This window comes from Mustela putorius, unplaced genomic scaffold (genome assembly GCF_011764305.1).
Source record: "Mustela putorius furo isolate JIRA1106 unplaced genomic scaffold, ASM1176430v1.1 tig00000873_pilon_pilon_pilon, whole genome shotgun sequence".
NCBI lineage: Eukaryota > Metazoa > Chordata > Mammalia > Carnivora > Mustelidae > Mustela > Mustela putorius.
The window spans coordinates 2,355,116-2,370,209 of NW_025421504.1; the positions used below are offsets into that span (position 1 = coordinate 2,355,116).

At 64.0% G+C, this 15,094-nt stretch overlaps 1 protein-coding gene across 5 annotated transcripts in view; it reads left to right on the forward strand.

Moving 5' to 3' along the window:
• Positions 1–13,620, forward strand: part of TBC1D16 (TBC1 domain family member 16) — a 72,976-nt gene extending 59,356 nt beyond the window's left edge. Inside the window, exons 5-13 of one of the 5 annotated variants that reach the window (XM_045085769.1) lie at positions 531–678; positions 1,659–1,826; positions 2,283–2,431; positions 2,923–3,057; positions 3,765–3,951; positions 5,179–5,358; positions 7,837–7,983; positions 8,669–8,942; positions 9,214–13,620. In XM_045085769.1, the coding sequence (XP_044941704.1) occupies positions 531–678; positions 1,659–1,826; positions 2,283–2,431; positions 2,923–3,057; positions 3,765–3,951; positions 5,179–5,358; positions 7,837–7,983; positions 8,669–8,917 (1,363 nt within the window). In that variant the 3' untranslated portion in view covers positions 8,918–8,942; positions 9,214–13,620. Of the gene's footprint in view, positions 1–530; positions 679–1,658; positions 1,827–2,282; positions 2,432–2,922; positions 3,058–3,764; positions 3,952–5,178; positions 5,359–5,552; positions 5,678–7,836; positions 7,984–8,668 lie in introns of those variants that run through there. The other 4 variants (XR_006608304.1, XM_045085768.1, XM_045085771.1 and 1 more) reach the window with 4 other exon arrangements.
• The last annotated feature ends 1,474 nt before the right edge of the window (positions 13,621–15,094 follow it).

Consider the following 15,094-nt stretch of genomic DNA (forward strand, 5'->3'; position numbering starts at 1 on the left):
CTGAAAAGCCCAGTGGCCCAGCCACGGAATAGCCCCAGTGGAAGACCTGCTCCAAGCAGGCGTGTCCCTGGAGGGTCCCGTTTATGGAAGGGCAGGTGAGGTTGGGCTGGGTGTGCAGTGAGTTTCCCCGGAGGGAGAGGGGTCCAGCCCAGGCTGATGGAGGAGGCTCTCTCAGCGTCCATACCACCTGGGTTCAAAACCGGATTCCACGAATGCCATCCCCCCGGATGTCCCTGAGAGGAGGGAGCATATGGGGGGGGGGGTCGGACACAAGGCCTCTCAGGCAGCTGTCCAGGGAGCGAGGACAGGAGTCCCCAGGACAGGGTTACTTTCCTCCTTCAGCCAAGGGGGTGGTGGTGGTGGTTCTGTGCGGTGCCGTGTTGTCCGCCCGCGGTCAGCAGCCAAACTCCAGGGGCCTTCGTGGGTCCTGCCTCTGGGGTCAGGGACAGAGACCTCTGATTATCCTGGGAAATAGAAGCCCGCGTTGGCATACTCATTGCCCCGTTCCCCTCCCCCGCGCGGCGGCCCAGCGATGAGGCCTGCACCAGCGGCCAGCTGGTGGTCGCCAGCCGCGAGAGCCAGTACAAGGTTTTCCACTTCCACCACGGCGGCCTGGACAAGCTGTCCGACGTGTTTCAGCGCTGGAAGTACTGCGCGGAGACGCAGCTCAAGGACCAGGTAGCCGGGGTGCGGGAGGCCGAAGGGCGCTGCCTCGGGGGAGGGGTGTGGAGAGGCCCCAGCCCCGGCTCCACTCACCCGCCCCTGCCAGACCCACCCCCTGCCCTTCAAGCCTACCCGGGGGGTCCAGGGCTCCCCCCACCCACAGAAGCCTCGCCAGGTGCAGGGCGTGACCGTGACCCTGCTCCCCCCACCCCCGGCGGCGGCTGGTCGCTGGGGGTGCTGGCAGGGCAGGACGCAGGCTCCTTGGGAAGTCAGTGCTCTGCGCTCGAGAAACCATGTTTTGACAAGATTTCCTGCCGTATTTTGCTCAATCTACATACAAATGTGATAAGAACTCTTTAATTATCTGTTCGAGAGACCGTCTGTGCTTATTAGAAAGGGGCCGACTTGGAGCTCCCCTTCCTTCCCACCGAGCCTCCTGCTGGCTCCCCTTATTACAGTAGTGTGGCTTGCTTTCCCCCTACATCGAGCAACCTTTGATTTTTGAATTAAATGTCAGCCGCAGTTTTGCCCTGGATTCGTGACTGCCCGTGGAGACAACCTGACAGGCGGGCTCCCTGCTCGGGGAACAGCGGTCCCTTTGTTTGTGGCCAATCACATGTAATTTATTGCAGGCCCTCCCTGCAGAGGGAAGTGGGGCCGTACGAGGCATTAATTCCGTTTTTTGCGGCGGGCCGGGGGTCACGGGGAGAGTGGGGGTGGCGGCCAGGGGGGCCGTGGTGTGTCGGCCGGTGGGTGGGTCGGTGGGAGGGGCGGGAGGAGCCCAGCGACCCGGGAAACCGATGTGAAGATGAAGGTATTTTCATTTTAATTGCGTCTAATTACACTTGCCGGTTAGGGGTTTGTATGTGGGGAGAGCGCCCCGTCCTTTCTGGGGAGGGAGAGGGGGCTTTTCCGTCCTGGGGAGCGCGGGCTGGCTTCGGGCGACCCGCCCCCCCCACCGGGTGCTCCTCTCCTGGAGCTTCCCTCCGGGCCAGCAGGTCGCCGACGAAAAGACGCGCATGCAGTTCTCCATCCGCCGCCCCAAACTGCCGTCCTCGGAGACGCACCCCGAGGAGAGCATGTACAAGCGGCTGGACGTGGCGGCCTGGCTGCGGCACCTGAACGAGCTCGGCCAGGTGGAGGAGGGGTACAAACTGCGCAAGGTGAGCGGGGCAGGGGCCGGCCGCCTCCTGGGGGCTGCCCCCTGGAGCAGGGAGGTGCGGTGTGAGCCCGGCCGGTAAAGCAGTCCAGGCTCCGTGTGTTGAAAAGGAACCCTCCGGAGCGGGTTTGGGGTACCCGGCGGCCGGCTGCATAGAGCCGCTTGGGGTAAAATGCGGCGCTTCCAAAACCGGGATTAGGCCCTGACGTGAGAACAACACGTTAATCTGAGTGCCCCACCGGGGCGGGCATTGACATTGAAATGAGCCTGGCTGTGTCCTGTATGGGAATGGAGGGCTGCCACTTTCCCTCCAAACATGTGCAAATCACAGCGACCTGAATCAAGGCATCAGTTGTCACCCAGGCCCAGCAAAGCCCCCAAAACACAAATCCCCCCGGATTGGGGGGTGCTTTGAGCCGCCCTGTGTTGGCCCCTCCCCAACTTTTGCCGCTTCCTGCAGGCCATTTTCTTCGGAGGCATTGATGTGTCAATCCGGGGGGAGGTCTGGCCTTTCCTGCTGCGATATTACAACCACGAGTCCACCTCGCAGGAGAGGGAGGCACTGCGGGCGCAGAAGCGTCGGGAGTACGCTGAGATCCAGCAGAAGAGGTAAGCCCCCCCCCCTGCCCCGCACCGGCCCTCCAGCCCACCCTGCCGGCCACCCGGGGGGAGTCAGCCGACCAGGCGATGGGCGTGCAGTCCCGCACGGATATTATGTTCCGTGACCCAGACTCTCCTGGGAAGATGGGTCCCAGGCACGGGCTGATAGGCTTGGATAAGAGGCGTCATTATCCCTGGGGCTCGGCCGTGGCTCTCCTTAGCTCCGTGTCAGGGTCTGAGAGCTCGTCCCAGCAGGCTGAGCTCAGCAGCGACACCCCGCTGAGAACACCAAAGGAGGGGGGCACCAGCCAATGGCTGAGGTCTGTCCCGGCCTGGCTGGGCCCCGGTGGGCAGGCGGTGGCCAGCTTCACTCCCCCGCAATGCCCTCCCCACGTTAGCGGGGAGCCAGAGGGTTTGACGGGGCAGCGGCCCAGCCCCCATCAGGACCAGGGGTGGGCGGGCGTGTGCCGCTCGCTCGCTGAGCCCCAGGCCCCCCACAGGCTCTCCATGACCCCGGAAGAGCACAGAGCCTTCTGGCGCGACGTGCAGTTCACCGTGGACAAGGACGTGGTGCGGACGGATCGCAGCAACCAGTTCTTCCGCGGCGAAGACAACCCGAACGTGGAGAGCATGAGGTACGCCTTCCCCGCCAGCGGGCTTCTCCCTGTCGGGAGGACAGCCCTGCGTCCCCCTCCACCTCCTCACCTGCCACTCTGGGTCACCTCCCCCCACGGGCCCCCTCCGCCGGCCACCTGCGAAGGAGCAGGTTAGCAGCAGGGCTGGGGTCCGCCTTCAGGTCCAGAAGTGGAGGTTCGTGAGCTATTTTATTTAGGCAAATTGGTCAACGTCGTGTGGCCAGTCCCTCCCCAGGGGACCAGCAAAGCCTCCCATCCCCTGGGCCTCCACCAGGCCTGGCTGGCTTGGCTCCCACCAGCCCTGGGTGAGCCTCCCTCCGGGCCTCCCAGCGATGAGACCACACAGAACCCGAGGTGGGCATCTCTGACGTTCTGCTGTCTGGTGAATGATTGCACAACATGAGCAGCTCGTAAAAATGTCCCTGCCAGCCTGCCCTTTGTCCCGGGTGGGCAGCGACCATCAAGAAAATCAGACCCACGTGCCTCTTTCCCCTGCTCTGGAGGTCTGGGCCTGGTAAGAGGCTACCGTAGGCCCCTCCATTTCCTTAGACTCTGAGGACAGTCCCCAGAGCTGCCTCCCTTGCCCTGAGATCGAGGTGAAGGGGGGGTCTTCAGACTGGGTGACAGGCCACCCAGAGCGCAGCAAGGGCGGGCCATGTCAAGACCCCCCTCTCGCTGACCGCCTGCTCTCTGCCCTGCGCCCCTAGGAGGATCCTGCTGAACTACGCCGTGTATAACCCGGCCATCGGCTACTTCCAGGGCATGTCAGACCTGGTGGCGCCCATCCTGGCCGAGGTCCTGGACGAATCGGACACCTTCTGGTGCTTTGTGGGTCTGATGCAGAACACAATCTTCGTCAGCAGCCCTCGGGACGAGGACATGGAGAAGCAGCTGGTGAGGCTGCGGGACGCGGGTTACAGCATGCCGGGGGGAGGGCACGCCGCCTCCTGCCCTGGCCGCCAGAGAGCTTGGGGGCTGCGTGTGTCGTGGCCGCTGTGGGTCCACAGGCAGAAAGGCAGGCATTGCCAATGGAGCCTGGAGACTTAGCCGTGGGCCTCTGGGAAGACCCAGCTTCCTGGGAGCAACGCACGCCCCTCCTCAGTCCCAAGCCACAGGGACATCTGGGCTGCTCCCTGCAGGGGTCCAACACAGGATGCAGGGTTGGGGGAGTCTCCTGAGGCCCCCTGGGCAGTTGCCATGCCCCAACCCAGGCCCCAGGCCTCTCCTGGAGTGCCCAGCCCGATCACCCCTTCCTCACAGCCTCCCCTCACGGGAAAGACCCAGCAGCTCTGAGGGTAGGGGAGGTGGGCCGCAGGGTGCTCACGCTGGCCGATCAGAAAGGGTCCTCGCGGCTGTCTCCAGGGAGACTGATGGGCTCCTGGTGTGGGAGGGGCCTGAGAGTCGGGGAACCCTGCCCAGCTCCCCCCACACGCGCCCCACCCCGGCTGCCCTCTCTGCATGGGGTCCGTTGATGTCAGGTTTCCACGGCACCTGGGGAGGTAATTATGGGGTCGGACGCAAGTGGCCCCTGATGGGCTCGGGCCGCACACGGCCCCGTGACCCTTAGCGGCCAGAGAGGGGTCTTCTCCAGGGTTCGGAAGTCAGCAGCCCGAACTGGGCGTTGCCACAAGTAGCCTTGATCTTGTCCCTCACCCACAGCCCTGGTGGTGACCTGACGTGCCCGAAACGAGTGCCCTCAGGTTCAGAAATGCCCCGTCCCGGCTGGAAGTCAGCTCTGGAGGATGGTGGATCTTGGCGATGGGAAGGTGGTTGGGGGTTTCCGTGCGTGATCTGCTCGCCTTCCCCGGAAGAGGGGACGGCAGAGACAGCCCTGTGGGGTGTCTGAGGCCTGGGGAGCCTGCCCGTCCGCTGCCCGTCTGCGGCGGGGCAGCCTGCTCCCCGGGAAGCTGATCCCGCCGAAATCAGGGAGTGGCGAGCCAAGGCGGGGTGGGGAGTCGGGTTCCCACAGCAGAATAACGTTCAGCAGGTGCGGATGCAGCCAAGGGAGGCCCAGGGCCTGGGGTGGGGGCTTCTCAGGCTGGGGGCCCGTGGGAGGGCCTCAGGGGGAGGGGGCATCTTGGGCAGAGCCCGGGGGCTCAGCGGTTCTGGCCTTGCCCTCAGCTCTACCTGCGGGAGCTGCTGCGGCTGACGCACGTGCGCTTCTACCAGCACCTGGTGTCGCTGGGCGAGGACGGCCTGCAGATGCTCTTCTGCCACCGCTGGTTGCTGCTGTGCTTCAAGCGCGAGTTCCCCGAGGCCGAGGCGCTGCGGATCTGGGAGGCCTGCTGGGCCCACTACCAGGTGAGCCAGGCCGGGGCGCTGGGCCCTGGTCTCCGGCCACACCCTCAAGGAGGGCGGCTTCTGGGTAGCTGTGCACCGGTTCTGGGGTTCCCGCCCCCGCAACCCCAGCCTGCAGAGACCGCACACCAGCCCTGCACCAGCCCACTGCTTTCTCGTCCCGCCCCTTGTCCCCTGTCCTTTGGGGCTGGTTTCAGGCCTATAGCTCGCCTCCCAAGTAACTGAAACGGATGCGAATTGCCCACTGACTGAGCTCATTACCGCGTCCTGCGGCCGCGCTCCCTGCTGCCACAACCAATCAGTGCGAAAGACATCTGTGAGGGTGAGCAGGCCCCTGCAGCCCAGGCCGCCAGGCCCTCCTCTCCCCCACACCCCCCGCACGCCTGGAACTGCTCAGGGAGAGAGCCTGAGACCCTGCGCCCCCGTCAGCTCCTCAGGAGTGCCCGGGACACACCACCCCTCCCCAGATATCCGCTGCAACGCCCCTGAGAGCAGCGTGCGGCCTCGTCACGCGGCTTTAACACCCAAATGAGCAACAAGCTGGCTGTGTTCAAAGATGAGCAAGTCTCTTTGGATCCATCAGCCTTTAAAGAAAGAAAAATATTGTACCGACAATTTTATTGTCGGTTGTTGTACCAGGATCCTTTCTGCAAGGGCCAGCTCTGCCCTCGCCGTGGAAGCCAGGAGCTTCCGTTAGAGAAGCCGGCGGGCAGATGGGAAGCCCGGCCAGCCCGCAGACGCGTGAGCCGGCCCAGTCCGCTCTCGCTGGCGTCGCTGGAGGAGCGTCTCTGAGTCCCCGAGGCCATGCTGGTGCCCCAAACCGTCTCTGACCCTGCCCGCGCGCCCTCTGCCCCCCCGCCCTGCGCCCCGCCTGAATGAGGGAGCCCGGCGCTCTGCATTCATCGGGGGATGCACAGCACGGATGGGCCAAAATGCGGGGCCACATGTGGTTATTTTGCATCGCGTCTGCTGTGCAAGGCTCCACCGATGTTCCTCCAGCAGCAGGGGACGCCCCGTTTAGGCTCCCGTCACAGGTGGACTCTGCGCACCACCCAGCCGCCGGAGCCACTTGGCCTGGCGCTTTCCATCCCTGTGCTCGTCTCCATCCTAAGTGTCACGGAATCCAGCGGAAACCGCAGGAGAGGCCCCTCTGGGCATCTCTAGCGGCCGCCATTCTGCGTGAAGTTCACTGATCAGTTGATGTTTCTCAGCCCCTGGACCGTGTTGGCCCCACACCTTGATGACATTGTGGTGCACGGGTGCAGGGGGAGGTGGTTGAATGCTGGGAGTGGGAGTAGGTTACTTCCTCAGGAGTACGCGTCCTGGGCTGGTGGGGGGCTCTTCTGAAGTGAGCCCTGTGTCTGTGGGGGACAGACCGCCCCGGGCCTGTCCTGTGAATGGAGTTAGTCCTGTCCTGCTGCCCAGCCCTGTGTGGGACACGCCTCACCCCTTCCTCCCCATGTTTCTCTCTCCGAGGAGCAGCACACACACCCCTTCCCGGAATCCTGCTGTCTCCTGCCGTGGCCCAGCTGAGGAGCCAAAGCAGGAACAAATCCATTCCGGATTAGTTCAAAGGAAGGGGCCGGGCAGCCTGGGGGTCGGTCTGTCCCGGGCAGGCAGGGCGTGGGGCGTCTGCGGACTCCAGCCTCTGCCAGAATTGTGGGCTCCGCCCGGCTGGCCTCCCTGTTCCGTCCGGCTGGCCAGTTGACATTGGGAGACTAAACACGGGCTTCCTGGTGCTCCTTACTCTTCCTCTGCCCTCGGGGGCCCACGTGAATCAAAGGCAGCGCCCCCTCCCGGCATCCGGGGCCCCCTCCCAGCATCCGGGCGGGGGAGCTCACAGGAAGAGCCCCGTCAAGCGTGGGCACACTGGCGTCCTGCCGGGTGCCTGGTGTTGCTGGGCCCTGGGGTGAGGTGGTCTCTAGGGAGGGCAGCAGGGTCCTCCGTGGGGTCCGTGAGGAGACAGTGAAAGACAGCAGGATCATCCCGACGCTCCGTGGGGGCCCCCCCCCGGGGCTGTCTCGCTCCTCCCTGTTAGGATGTCTCCATTTCTTAGCAACAAACTTAGGGGTCATCTCTGGGGCAAGAGTTGGGATGTTCAGCCGGGAGGGAGGAAGGCGCTGAGCGGAGGGTGGCTGCTAGAACGTTCTCGATGGCGTGTCCACAGCCCACTGGCCGCGTTCTGACCCAGCGCCGACGGTCAGGAGCTCTTCTCGGCCCTTTGTGAATAGGCTTCTTCGCGGTGAGCCAGGGCCAGCCTTCCGAGGAAGCTCCCGCCTGGCCCCGTGATGGAGTGTCCCCGGGGGGACCTAGCAGCAGGAGTAGCTCGAGCGGCTGCCCCTTTGCATGTCACAGCAGCCTGTGGGTGTAGTACTGACCTTGGCCGGAGCGCAGGTGGGCAAACAGGGAACGCGGCTGGGCCCAGAGGGCTCACCCCACAGCTCTGCCCCCAGCCGCCACCTGCGCCCTTCTCCCCCTCAGACCGATTACTTCCACCTTTTCATCTGCGTGGCCATCGTGGCCATCTACGGGGATGACGTCATTGAGCAGCAGCTGGCCACCGACCAGATGCTCCTGCACTTCGGAAACCTGGCCATGCACATGAACGGGGAGCTGGTTCTCCGGAAGGTGAGTGCGCGCCCCTCCCCCACGCGGCCCCGCCCACTTGGTGTGCAGAGCCCCGCCCCCTGGCCGCAGAGCCCCGCCCACACACCGAGCCCCCAGTATGGGGGCGGGGCTTGAGCGCAGGCCCCGCCCCGTGCGGACCCGGCGGGGCGGCGCAGGGCTGGTCCACCTCCAGGCCGGGACACCAGAGTCCTTCGTGGTGTGGAGAGACCAAGTGGTCCGGCTTGACAGACACTCCCCCCCGCCCGCCCTTGGGCACCGCCCTCCGCCCAGACCCGGCAGCTTGAGAAGGCAGCGTTGGGGGAGGGTGGCCACAGGTCCCCCGCGGCTAGCGGAGGGGCCGGGATGCTGCTGACCACTCCCCACTTCCCGGTCTCCGCCTGCAATGCCCCAGGTGGGAGGCCTGTCGTGGCCTTCGGGGGCTGGCAGGAGCGACACAGAGGCCAGCGGTCGCGTGGGTAGGAAGTGGGCACAGCGCTGTCCACGGCCGCGCGAGCGGACTGGGCGGAGGACGAAGGGCGACGCCACGGGGCCGCCGGAGCGCTGGGGCGTCCCAGCCCGGGGCTGAGTCGGAGGGGACAGACGGAAGGGCAGGGACTGAGACGGGCCCCTGGGCCGCCGGGCTCACCCTCTCGAGGAAGGCGTTTGGGAGCCTGCGCCACCCTCCGCGCCCTGTCCTCTCTCGCAGGCGCGGAGCCTGCTGTACCAGTTCCGCCTCCTGCCCCGCATCCCCTGCAGCCTGCACGACCTGTGTAAGCTGTGCGGGACCGGCATGTGGGACAGCGGCTACATGCCCGCCGTGGAGTGCACGGGCCACCACCCGGACTCGGAGAGCTGTCCCTATGGGGGCACCGTGGAGACGCCCTCGCCCAAGCCCGCCAGAGAAGGCAAGAAGGGCCGGAAGACGCCGCGGGAAGGCTTCGGTTTCCGCAGATAGGCGGGGCTCCCCGCGCTGGACCAAGGTGGAGGGACCCCAGAGGGCCTGGGCATGGGGGAGGGGTTGGGGAATGGGTGTGGAGGGGTCAGGGGAGGGTGGAGAGGAAAGGGGAGACTTGGGGCAACCGGAAGGGGACCTTTTTGTATTAATGACATAAGGCCAGAGAAAGGTCACCTAGCAAAAGAGCAAGGCCAGAAGGTGCGGTCCTTCTGCCTGGAGAGGGGGCCGGCTGGCTTCTCGGGGGATTGCCTTTGGCTGAGCGAGCCTCAGGGACTCCTCCAGCTCCGTCCACGCAGGCAGCGCAGCCAGGCGGTGTGAAAGGAGCCGAGGGCCTGCTCACCCAGCAGCACAGGAAGGCAGAGCCGAAGGGGGTCCCGTCCAGCCCAGGGACATCTTTGTGAGCTGAACATGCCCCCTCATCAGGGCCCATTTCCTGAGCGGGCCAGTCTCAGCTTTGCACAGCTTCAAAGCTAACACAAAGATGTCTGGAAAAAGAAAAAAAGAAGAAACCCGGTGATTTCAGAACAAACAAGTGTAGGAGCAGCCTGAGGGTCCGAGAAGCTGGGGGCTCTTCAGTGGCTGATTACGCACTTTATCCTCCTGGGATGTGAAGCAGTCTGCCTGCCGCTGAGCCCGAGACGTGGGCTGCTGGGGGTGGTCGGGCCCTCCCCCACGCTGGGGGCGCGTGTTCTCCACGAGGGTCTCAGACGTCAAGATCAGCCTCACCGAACACGGCAGCCAGCTGGGGGCCGCATGGGCTGGGCCCTGGGCGTGCAGGCGAAATCCCCACCTTCTGGGGGAGGCTGAGCCCCCAGGACGAGGCATCCGAGAGGCCTGGAAGGACCTTTGCTTCCCTGCAGGGCCTGCTTGGTGTGACCGTGGGCCTTCGCAGGTGGCTGGGCGCAGTGGCGGCCCCGTCATGTAGCGGGCACTCAGGACTCCGCTCCCACCTCCGGAAGATTTCTGTCGGTTGCTCCTTCTGGGATTTAGTGACAATGGACAGAGGAAGGCGTGGGAGCCCCCAGCCGGCTGGAAAGCATCCAGCTGTCTGCACAGAAAGCGATTCTTGAGCTGGTGGGCTCATGGAGGCTCGAATCCTTCTCCAGTTCTCCCGCACACCCGGGAAGTGCCGAGAGTCCTGGTGGAGACACCGCCCTACCGAGGCTTCTTTCCGCTCTTCTCCCCGGAGAGCCAGCCACGCTGCTGGTGCCACGTTCAAAAGATGTTTTTCGACGGGAGAGAGGAAGTTACCCGCCACCTTCTTCGAAGCTTGTCTGTTTCCATGAGCTCAAGTCCTCCAGCATCTCCGAGTTGCCAGAGCCTTCTGGGGAGAGCCCTCTGGAGCCCCCTCAGTCCCCGGGTCCTGGGGGGCTGGCCGTTTCAGCCCTGCAGCAGGGTCCAGGCTGGGTGAGGTGGACTTCTCACCTGCTCTACATCTGGGAAAGGGGGTTGGATGCCTTTCTGTGCCGGCCCCCAGTCTGCTGTGGAAAAGATGCTGTACCGATCCTGCACTAGAAACCATCTCGCCGTGAGGAGGAGCATCGGCTAGCCACCCCTGCAACCGTGCCGCGTAGTGAAGAGCCCACAGACCCATCTCCCACTCCATGTAGGGTCAGCGGTTTAGACTGGGCACCTCTGGTCTTGGCTGGCTGTGTGCCCATGTTTGGCTCAGAGGGGCTGCTCCTGTGTGTAGAGACCAGACCTAGCGCTGTCTGTTGCCCCACCCCGCCCCCGCAAGCTGACCTTGGTCAAGACGAAAGTGCAGAAGCAGGAATGCACAGGTGCCTTCCCAAGCCTCAGGGGAGGCCACCCTCGCTGACATCCGATTGCTAAAGCAAGTCCCATGTCTGGACTCAGCATCCAGAGCTGGGGAGTAGACCTTCCCTTTAGCAAGAGGAGCTGAATGGTGATGGCAGGGGGCTAGGAAGTCCGAGGGGGAGGAACTGGGCTGTGGGTATGTGTGCCATCCCCTCCAGGAGGTTTTGTTCCAAATAGCCCTGTCTGGGAACTCTCCTGTCAGGGGGCAGGACTTCCCTTTGAAAGGCAGGAGATGCTGAGGGGAAAAGGATGCTTCTCAGCTCACCCCATCTAGGAGGCAGCAGCCGCGCATTTTACTGAGACACCTTGTGCCTTCGGGCTGCTGTGGATTTGTTGGCGGGGGGGCGGGGGGGGGTGGCAGGTGTCCAGGGATCCTTTCCCTTTGGAGGGTCCTGAGTACAAGGCATTCATGCTGAGTTCCGGCTCCCACAGCTCCCCGAGACAACATGCCAAGTGCCACACACCCCCCACTGCTCCCGACGCACGCCCCTGTGCTGAGCCGGGCCCCCAGGAGATCTGTGCCTCTAGAACAGCTGAAATCTCAGGAACCAAAGCCCTGGGAGTGTGGGCGCTTGGAGGAAAGGCTGCTCTGGAGGGCTGGGGAAGGCCCCGGGGCTCCCTTAATCTGGGTGCATTTAGAGGAAGCCAGCCAAAACCCCTGCAGCCCCAGGATTCTTCCCAGCGGGCAGAAAGCATTAGGGTGATAATTCCGTCATTAGACTTCTAGCCTCCCCACCTCCCAAACGTGCAAATATGGGATAATCAGCCCGGCACGGCCATTGTCGGTGATGCTGCTTATTTAACCCATTTTTTTAAATGACACTTAATGTTATTGGCTGGTGTGCGTGCGCACGCATACTTAATTTCCCTCCCGCTAATGTCTGTGCTGACGTTCCAGGATGTTGCCGGGGCCCCTGGGAAGAGAGGGAGCCTTTGATACGCTCCTGCTAGTGTAGACGGGGCCGCATGGCAGGGGCTCGCCGGCCCAGAGAGGGTTCCCGTTCCCAGAGAGAAAGGACGGCCGGGAAGGTGCTGGAAGGGTGGGGGCCACACAGGCTGGCGGGGTTGCGTGTTGTTAGGTGCAGAGAACAGTGTTCTTATTCCAGAAGGCTCCAACTCAAGTCCCAGCCAGGAAGATTTGGAACCCACAAGTTGTGGGATTTCTTGTCCCTGAGCCCATCAGTGGGGAGTGGATGGGGTTGGGAGGGGCCTCTCTGCACAGAGGACGGTCTGCGGTCCAGCAGAGGTGGCCCGGCTCCCTGGGGGCCTCCATCTGCGTGCCATGAGTAGGTGTGTTGTTCTGATCGGCTGCGTGTCCAGCAGCACGGAGGTTTTCAAATCCCAGACCTGAAGCACGTGTCCTTTGAGTTATTCCATAAGAGGCTAACCTGAAGCCCCGTCCGGGGAGGGCAGCCGGACAGGACAAAGCTTCTGGTCCTAAGACGGTGGCTTCTCCCAGGCTAGGTGGTGGGGGCTGGCAGAGGTCAGCCACACTGATCTTTGACAGGTGGCCGTCCAGAAATGGGGCAAAGACTGGGGGCCATCGTGGTGGGGGGTGGTGCTCTGTGGCTTCCCCCTTGGTTTTTGGGAGGCCCCTCCAAGCTCTCGTGGCCATTCCTTGTTTGGTAGACATGACCCGGAGCATGGCAGGTTCAGGATGACGGGAATGTGCTCACAGCGGAGCCTGGCGGAAGCCTCAGTCATCCATCTGGCCTCCCCTCCCCCGCAGGGAGGCTGGCGGGTGTCAGGAACACCAGGGTTCACACGGCAAAGAGAAGGAAGCCTCTCCCGGTTTGCCCAGCAGAGGCCCCTGGTGGCCACCCCGTAGGGAGGAAGGAAGAGGCGTTCCCCCAGGAAGACCCACACACGTGCAGGGGTGTGGAATGGGCCAGAGGAGGTGGCCTGAGGCTGGGCATGCCACATCCCCAGAGACTCTAGGGAACCAGACCCAGGATCCCCTGAGGCCGGTGTTTCTAAGCTGTCCCTTGGAGTGAAAACATTCTGTCCCTGGATGTTCCTGGCTCAAAGGGAACGGCCCCAAAATAAACAGCTCATGTCCTCCCACGTTATGAAGGCTGAGGCCTGGGCTCCCTCTAGGGGGTAAGTGGGGTCGAGCCTCAGTTTCCCCATCTGTAGAATGAGAAGGTTGACACCCGCCGCTCAGGGAAGAGTCCACTGACCTTGGCCTTCAGCAGCCTTGCCCGAGAGCCGCAACGTGCCCCCTGGCTCCAGAGCTCTCCCTGCTTTGGGAGTCAGCAAACCCATTCCCTCTCACGCCCACCTTGCTGCGTACCCGGCCGACGGGAATCTCTCTGTGCCTCTTCTGTAACATTCACCCCACGCTCTCCACTCCTGCCACCACGAAAAGTCAACCATGAACCATAACCTCAGCACCCCTGCAAGGCGTCTGCGTAGGCGTGCAAGGCTCTTCCGCGGGAATGTAGTCCGTGCAGGCAAGGTCTGACCCTTCTGCAGAAACCCCCCCGAGCGGGGGCTCTGGCCTCCTGGGTCAGTACTGTTGGACCCCGGGAGGGGCCTCCCTCAGCCTTCAGGGAGCAGGGCAGGGGTGCACGCGACCTGCGGGCATCTGGCCCTTTAAATATGTGGCATTGAATTTCTAGGTGGGGCGGGCGCCGGCAGAGCCCAGGGCCCTCCTCTCTCCAGCGGCTCTGCTCGGAGGGCAGGGCTCTGCCTTGATCAGGTCCACCTTGATTAACAGATTACTCTTGTCCATGGCAAGCAATTCTTTGTGTTTTGTTTTGTTTCGTTTGTGAGTACAATCACCTGTTGGGCCCCCAGCCCAGGACTGGTCACCACCACCGCAGCCGCGCTTCTGCCTCCCGTGGATTCCCCTGAAAAGTAAATAAAACCACACTGACAACAGACAAGACGCTGTCCGGCGCCTCCGAAAGGCCCCGTGGGGTCTGTACGGGCCCCCATGTGGCAGGTTCCGGTGCCGGGCACAGAGGGCCCCCCAAGAAGAGCCCCCAGATGCCGGGGGATTCCGCGATGGGGAAGGAGAAGGGGCCAATGACCAGGGTGTGCGGGAGGGAGGGCCCGGTCCGGGGCCAGGAGCAAGGGAGGCTCCTGCCTCTGCCTCGGAGGGGTCGGTGGGGGAGTTCAGGAAAGGCTGGGGAAGGCCTGGGAACCCCCGGCAAGTGGGGGCCCCGCGCCCGGCCCGGCGCGCCTGGAAGCACACAGTGTTTTATTGAGCCTCGCCTGCCAGGGCTCCGATTTCAGGAAAAGCTGGAGTCTTGCATTTGGGAACTTTTTTAAGGAGGCAAATAAGGTGAATTTGACCTTGTTGCGGGGGGGGGGGGGTGGAGTTGAGAAGCTGTGTCCGCTCCCCTCACCTCACCAGCCCACCGAGCACCCCTGCGAGGCCAGGCCCCGGGGGGACTGCGGGAGGCTGGGCAGGGGAGGCTGGGGTGGTTCCGGGCTCTCCGGGAGCAGGGGGTGGGGTGACGCGCTCCTAGCCCCCACAGCGGCACCTTTGGCTTGAAGCTGGCTCTCCACCGTTCTGTGTGTGCCTTCCCGTTCTGCGCCGCACGGGGCGGAGGGCAGTGCCAAGCTCTCCTGGATGTCTACACCGCGGGCTGGCTCCTGTCTGCGGGGCCTGCCTCGCCACCCCGTCTGCACGCTGCATGCCCGGGTGCCCCTGCCTGAGGCCGGCTGGGCAAGTGCCTTCTGGGCGGGGTGGGGGGGGGGGTGGAGCGGGGGGCTGGGCAGCAGGAGACAGGGTACATGAGCGAGGCTGGTGGTGCCCCTTAGGGAAACCTTGGTCCTTGTGGGGGATGGGTGTGCTGCTTCCCCGTCATGCTGGAAAGCCAGCCCCAGCCATAACCTGGAGTCGGAAGCAGGCAGACATGGGGCCTGGAAGCCATGGGCAGGAGCAGCGCATCCTCCGGAAGGGATGGTCCAGACCCCACAGCTCAGCCCCGCAGAGGGGACCGTCCCCGGCCCCACCCAGAAGGGCCTTTCAAACCTGTCAGGCGGCTGGCTCCTTGGGTCTGGTCCAGCCAGGACGTACCAGCAGGATGCTTGTCTGCTGTGCTCTGTCCTCTGCTGAATAACCTAGTTCACGACCATGGGGACAGCCAGAGGGACAGGCTGCCCCGATGAGCCAGGCAGCCCCGGAAAGGCCTAGCCTTCCGCTTTCCTGCAGTCTCGAGGACCTGGCCCGGTAGTGGCTTCTCCTGTGGTATAGACAGCCGTCTGCACCACACAGTGTTCCTACTCCTGCTAGTGGCGGAGGGGGATGTTCCTGGGGGTCTCGTCCCCCGCAAGGCGAGTGGCCATCCTGTAGGGAGGCCTGGGGCCATTGCATTTAGGATCTGCCCCAGGGGCTTGAGCGAGGAC